Here is a 6993-nt window from a genome sequence, read left to right on the forward strand (position 1 = left end):
ACATCAGTGTTTGTTTAGTTTGCAATTCATTAACTGCACTTCACACTTAACAATGTTAAATATTGGAAGACATCAAACTTGACTAATGTGGATGATTGATTGGCTGCGAAGTGCCAGGCAAACTTAGATGATATTAAAAATAATTCTGGAAAATAGACATTCTACACTCATGGACACTACTTCTTGTACTGGGGTGGGATTAAATCGTATGAAGAAGCTCTCCAAGAAATACCAAACAGTATTTAATTGATTTTATTTATTTTCTTACATTTATATCCTACCTTTCTTCCATAATCAAACCCAAGGCAACTTACATGTGGTTCAGAGGTGGTCTGTCATCCAGGTAACTAACCAGCCCAAACCAGCTTAGCTTCAGCAAGGCAACGGATTCATGTGCTCTCAGACCATACCCTAGTTGCAACTTTCCTGCTGGTGGGATATTAGCTGTATATTTAAATTAATTTTTATGAAAACAAACATTGTTATGTGAGACGTGAAGCCATATTGAACTGTCATGGATTCACTGACAGCAGTGGGATGAGATTGGTTCACACGCCCGTGCAAATGGCTTGTGGGTTTCAACCACTATTTCTCGGAGCTAAGATGCATTGTTGGAATGGCAAGTACTGCGTTCTTATTTGTTGTGGATCAAAACTAAAATCCTGCTTCCGTCCTTACCTGCTAATGTACATAGTAACAGATGGGGATGTTGCAACCGCCTGCTGCAGAGTCCTCTTACAGAGACCATGCGATCTGAAACGCAATGGTAATGAAATGACATCTCATGGAAGAAACCAGATGCTTTGTGTTCAGTCTCATCTGCTTTCTTTACTGACCTACTTTTTAACTCTTCTTAGCGCTGCAGAGCAGATGCTGCGGCCCTGACTCATGCCTATGTCATTTGATCCAGGGCACGTAAAAGCGTCATTCACACTTCTGATACAGGGTTTGCTTGTGTCATTCACCGTGCCACAATGACAGAGTCAAATCCTGGAAAACATAAGTCAAGTCACTAATTTTTTTTTAAAAAAATCCTGTGTTTATAACTGCTTTGTGGTTTAGTGTCTCTGGCTAGTTCTCTGATGAAATGCTAGCTCATAGACTGAGCCTGGGAACCCCTTGGACCTTTGAGCAAGTTCCACCAGCCACTTCCTTGTGCTGCAGCAGCAGGAGCCACTGCTAGTATTGTGTGCCTTCTGGAACTTGTGGCCAGGGGGGGAATGACTGGAAATGATTGCAGCTGTACCAGAAGTACAGCAGAGTTGCTAAGCGCATGAGGTATGAGATAGATGGCCCCCAGTTCAACTTTGAGATCTACATGGTCTCAAGCAAGGTGGTTACCTTTCAGGCTCAGCTCTCTGTATGTAATATGGGGATATGCAGGGTTGTTATATGGATCAAGGGTCGCCGAAAACATGCATGTATTTGCAACTAGGGAATGAAATATAGTGTCTAAGGTTTAAGTCCTAATGGTTAAAATGGGAAAATTAAACACATGTTTAAATTTCTTGGCTTGAAATCAACAAAACTTAATGATTTTCGTTGAACCACACTACATTTTTTCTAATGATTTAATCCGGAAGGCCAGCCACTACAATGAGAATTATTGTTGTTATTTTTGTTCATGTCACAATCAGAATGCTTTTGATGGCCATGGAGTGTCTCAAGCATAAAAGGTACAGGTTACAGGAGGGTGCTTTCAATCATCTTCAGTCTGAACCGGCATTCAAAGTATCATGCTCCCTGATCCTATAGATATCTGCAGATGTGAGGGATGTCATCACCTCTAAAGATGAGATTACAGCATTGCTACAACAGCATTATTTGATGGGGAAACTGAGAGTTCCATCTTACTGGGCATCCATTGCAATCCCACTTAAATGGCTTATTTGCCGTATTTCAGACACATTGGGCTACAAAAATACTGTCCCTTTCATGAAGGTGCCTAACAGAGTGATGTTCACAATGACCACATTTTGATTCAAATTGTCACATTTATTGCTTGGAAAGAACACTTAAAAATTTGGAAATAAACTTTTTAAAAGGGTTGGGGGTATTGCTGATTAATGTGAAATCAAGTATTCACAGCAAGAAATTAGTTTCAGGGCCAGTGAGCTTTGATATAGCAATGGAAACCCAAGTATAGAAAGCAGACGCACACCAGTCAATGCAATTGTGCTTCTGGATGTGCATTTATATCCACAGTTCATTTGGAGCCATCAGATTGGCTTGATATGTCCTTTGACTGCTTGGTGTGTACTGAGACCAGTGTACAGCCAGATGGCATACTTTTATTTATCCTTAATTATGCAACAATATGTTTGTAATCAAGATAAAATGGTTAGTTGCTTCTAACAAAGGACTTCATATCAGTTTGCTACAATTATGCGGAATGGATTTCAAGATTGACACTTACATAGTTTACTGCATTTTCATATTTTACTGCATTTTCTCCAGGAAACCCAGAGGTGCAAAATTTCGTTTCTAAGATCGTATCCTCACTGGTTACTAGCATGACTCTGTTAAACTTCACAGATGGGGTTTTTATCAGAGTCTTGAGGACTGTTCTTTGATCAGTCCTTAGCCATGGAGATTAAGACCTACAGACCTAGTTAACACTGACTCCAGCCTGTACACAGAGATCTCCCCCCCCCACTTGTCGCGCTTTCCTACTGACAATCAGCACCAGGGTCCATGTGTGTGTTGGTGTGTGTGTGGTGGGGAGAAGTGGTGCAGATGGGACTCTACACAAGTATTTCTTAAAAATGTTTATTTATACAAAAATTATTTCTAGAAAACAATACAATTTGTATCCATACTTTCTTCAAGATATCTATAGACATGGCTATAGATAATATTTTGATTCAGAACACATTCAGCCATATAAAAATAAAACTATTTACATTATGTCAATAAACAAAGGTATTCGTTTTCTTTCTTTCTTTCTTTTTTTAAAAAAGGCACTGGAGGGCATTGCTTAGGCTATTGCATTTCCTTTGTGCATTTAGGAAAAAAAAGCTCTTAAGAAATCCATTGTCAAAATCCCATTAACCCTCACGCTTGCACTTATTCCCATTTTTTTATATAAAAACAACAACAACATCACAAGTTAACAATCACAATAGTTTTTTTTTAAAAAAAGAAGTGTGTATCAAGCATGCGCCTAGGAATGTCTGCAGTGACAGTTTTACAAAGGCACATACTGTTAAGACAACTGGACATACATTCTTCTTCTCTTCTAATGATGAAATCTGAAGACAATTCAGGGTGCTGATCAAGAAGCACACTATTCTAAGAAATAATAGCAACCTGTCCTATTCACCACATAATGACTTGATATAGAAGACACTGAAAAGCACCTGTGATATTTGGTATCTGGAAAAACTTAGTTTTGGAATGTAAATTTTAGTGTGTTTTTTTTTAAAGTCGTCCATTTGGCTTTTCCATCTTCCCGTATTTAAGATGTTTTGATTTCCTTTGTATCACACAATTGTCAAGCTTAACAATTGAACTAAAAAGCAATCTGATGTTATTTGCATCTTCCAGTGGAGTTGTTGAGTTGGGAAGTAAAATATAAACCACCTCCAGGGCTGAGGGTTCCTCCTGTTCTGTTGAAAAGGAGTAGAGAAATGTTCACAGCCCAGGCAAATTCAGTGAGCTACACAGCAGCCAGATTCCTCATGTTTGTGCAGAAGAGACATTCGTGAGAAAGTTTTTGAACAGTTTTTGCATTGGTATTTCTTCACATCCGAATGGGTCTGCAAGTGGGCCCTCAAATTTGACCTGTCTGCAAATGCTCTGTTGCAATGAGGGCACGAAAAAGGCTTCTCTCCTGGAAAGAAATACACAAAAGAGGTTTAATCGTTTTAAAGCTCAAGTAAGGACCTTTCTGTATAAATGGGACAAGTCGTTTTGCAGAGGAATAAAAAAGCATCATGCCGGTGAAAATGGTGTTTGGGTTCTATATATTATTAAAGGGTCCATTCATTACACTGCAGGCTGTCCATTCATTATTTCATACTTTTCAGAGTTTGCAGGATTCATGGTGCATTAAATGACAAGCCACTGACACTTTCTGCTTCAGCAGGTGCAGCCAGTGCCTGCAGGCTGGGCTCCACCCAGCATTTCCATATGTTCCTTCCATTCGTTTACTGTATCCTGTGCAACGCCTACTGCTGCCTAAGGCTGTATTTTACATGCCATTGGTGTGAATGGCAGAATTCCCATCAGATTGAATGCTTCAGCATTGCACTCTGCTTCCTTGGAACAGAGGCAGGACAAGGAGTAGCAAGAGGACTCACTTGCACATGATCAATAAAAGGTTGCAATTAATGCACAAGCTACTCAAATCTGTGAACATTTTTGACTTACACTCTGGCCCTAGGCATTGTTCACAGAAGTAAGTGCAGCCGAATTTAGTGGGACTTAAAGGCTACGCAGCCAAATTCTCTTTGGAAATTAGGCTGGCTGTGGAGCTTCCCCCTACTGAATGAAGCACAGGACTGCAGCTTGAAGGTGTTTAGTACCATTGAAGAAAATCAGAAATTCTTTCCATGATAAGTGTTTGAATCAGAGGTTTTTTTGTCTTAAGGTTAACTTTTGTTGCTCACAGTGACATTCAGATTGTATGAAGTTCAGTGGGACTTACTCCTAGGTAACTGTACATAAAATTCCAGCTTTGGATTGCAATTTGCAGATTTGTGTATGCCTTCAAACCCATTAATCTGTCTGTTGCACTGTCAGTGGAATGGAACTTCTATTTAAAATACAATCCTTAATTCTCATTTCTTTCTGTGGGATTTACTTCATGGGATCAGGTCCTTTGTGTTTAGCAAAGTGAGGTGCCAGATCTTCTAAATGACTTTTGTACAGTACACATATTTCTTACATGTAAGACCTATTGCTTTCTGTGGAACTCATTTCCAAGAACTGCACATTTGATCAGAGTGTAAAATTCTGTGCCTATATGCTGACTAAGGGGGTTTACGGTGTGCATTGCTTGGATACAATGCTTGACTGCAGATTATTGCATAGGGAACCTGGTATTTCTGCTTACTTCCTTCTCTCTTGTTTGCTGTCTGATTTGTCTACCTTGCACCTGCATTCCTTCCAAAAGCATGTTCCAACACTCCTGTTGAAGCATGGAATTCTTAGGGTCAAATGGATCCCTGTCTTGTGACAGCTTGCTGAAGCAAACTTTAAAGTTCGCTAAAGTGAAAAAGTGTTACACCAGTATATAAGCTGACCCACTCATAAATGATTTAAAAAGAAAAGAAGTCTGGTGAACATTTAGCAGAGCAAGCAGTATAACTGGAAAACATGAAATTGACCATAAAGCCCTATGGATTTTTAAAAATGGAATTATTGCAGCAATACATGTTATGCACAATCACATTTCCCCTCTTACCAGTATGTGTTCTGATGTGTCCTTGAAGTAACCATGGTCTAGAGAAAGCCTTTCCACAGATCTTGCAGACACAAGGTAGTGTGTGGGTCCTGATGTGCATCTTAAGAGCCCCTAGGCTCACATATTCCTTGTCACAGTATTTACAACTGAAAGATTTCCTAGACTGGGCATCACAGTGCAACTGCTTATGCTTCGCCAGTCCAGAGAAAGTTGAATAGGTCTTATTGCATAAGCTGCATTGAAATTTCTCTGCTTCAGTTGCATGAGGGTCGGAAAGTTTGGACTGGATCCTCTCTTCTTCATCACTAATGGGACTCTCCGAGCCACTGTGATCCTTAGATGAAGTGTCAGAATGTGGAGGTGGGCTGACTCTTCCCAAAGATGAAGGGTATCCGGAGAGAGGTGAGAGGTCACTGGGTAAAGGGGAAGGCAGCAGCCCAGTTGTAGTCCACACTGTGATGGGGTTGTAAGCAACTGAGCTCAGGATCTCAGGCTGTGGAATGATAGGCATGGGGTAGCTCTCATAAAGGTATGGGGAAATGATCACTGGAAGAAAAGAAAAAAAGAGAATTGTTTTAAGACAACAGAGATTTTTCTCTGTATAACAGCAGTACAATATATCCAATGCTCATGGGGAGTGGAAGTGATGAAATCCTACTGACATTAGTCTGCTCCAATGAAACATACAGAATGAATGTAACATTCTGTAACTTTAGTTAAAACTTTACATAAGTTGGGTGGTCTGCTCAAAGTCACAGCTTTCCTCCCCAAGCCTCTGCTGCAGGCAGAGGAAATCCAGCAGTAAAATCCACACCATTCTCTTACATTTCCAAAAGTCACTCATTTTGCAACAGAGAGCAAAAAAAAAATCAGCGATGAAGCAAACTCCTAAGTTGAAGTTTTAATTCTGTTGGCACTGACATTTTTTAAGGGGACGGGGGGGGGGAGAGAGAGGGAGAGAGAAACGCTGTAAAAAAAGTTTGTTAAAAGTTTGCACCAGACTATGAAAAGTCCCACTTCAGCAACAACAATCAGAGCAGCACTTGCAGTTAGAATACAGCTTTCAGCCTTGGATTACCTGTGTGAGTATCCAGTTCACCATAGTTCGGCTTTTTGGAAGAGTTGAAATGTTTCTTGACCAAGAAGGATCGTGGCATCTTGAAATGCAGGGCTGCTTCCTTCCTGAAACCTCCTTTCAGCTTCAGAATAACGGTCCCCAGCTTTTGGGCAGCAGCAGCAGACAAAATCACTGCTTGCACATTGGTCCTCTACAGCATTGTCCTCTCTGCTCACCCCATGCAGTAAAATTGTGTAGTGCAGGGCTCTTTGCAAAGTGCTGTAAATACCCACTCGTCAGGTGCAGGAGGGGAGGGTCAGGGGTTTCCTTTTCATCCAATCACTCCTGATTTGCTGAAGTTCTTTTACAAACTCTGCCTGTTTGGCCAAGAGACTTATTCCTTGCTCTTCGCAAGGAGGATCCAATCCCTTCTAGGAGCTGAGGACTTGGGTCAGGTTTCAACTCCTCCCACTGGGATAGCTGTGAAGAACAGAGGAAGAAGAATCTCTTGTCAGAGGGAGCCTAGAAA

The 6993-nt window shown here is 40.7% G+C and overlaps 1 protein-coding gene across 1 annotated transcript; it reads right to left on the reverse strand.

Moving 5' to 3' along the window:
• Positions 1-2755: 2755 nt before the first annotated feature.
• SNAI2 (snail family transcriptional repressor 2) lies at positions 2756-6708 on the reverse strand. The gene is made up of 3 exons (XM_035126172.3): positions 6486-6708; positions 5408-5953; positions 2756-3832 (listed from the first exon to the last, which is right to left on the reverse strand). The coding sequence occupies exons 1-3, from the start codon at positions 6562-6564 to the stop codon at positions 3651-3653; spliced, it is 807 nt and encodes a 268-aa protein (XP_034982063.1). The 5' UTR covers positions 6565-6708; the 3' UTR covers positions 2756-3650.
• Positions 6709-6993: the final 285 nt, after the last annotated feature.

Source organism: Zootoca vivipara, chromosome 8 (genome assembly GCF_965207765.1).
Source record: "Zootoca vivipara chromosome 8, rZooViv2.hap1.1, whole genome shotgun sequence".
NCBI classification, from domain to species: domain Eukaryota; kingdom Metazoa; phylum Chordata; class Lepidosauria; order Squamata; family Lacertidae; genus Zootoca; species Zootoca vivipara.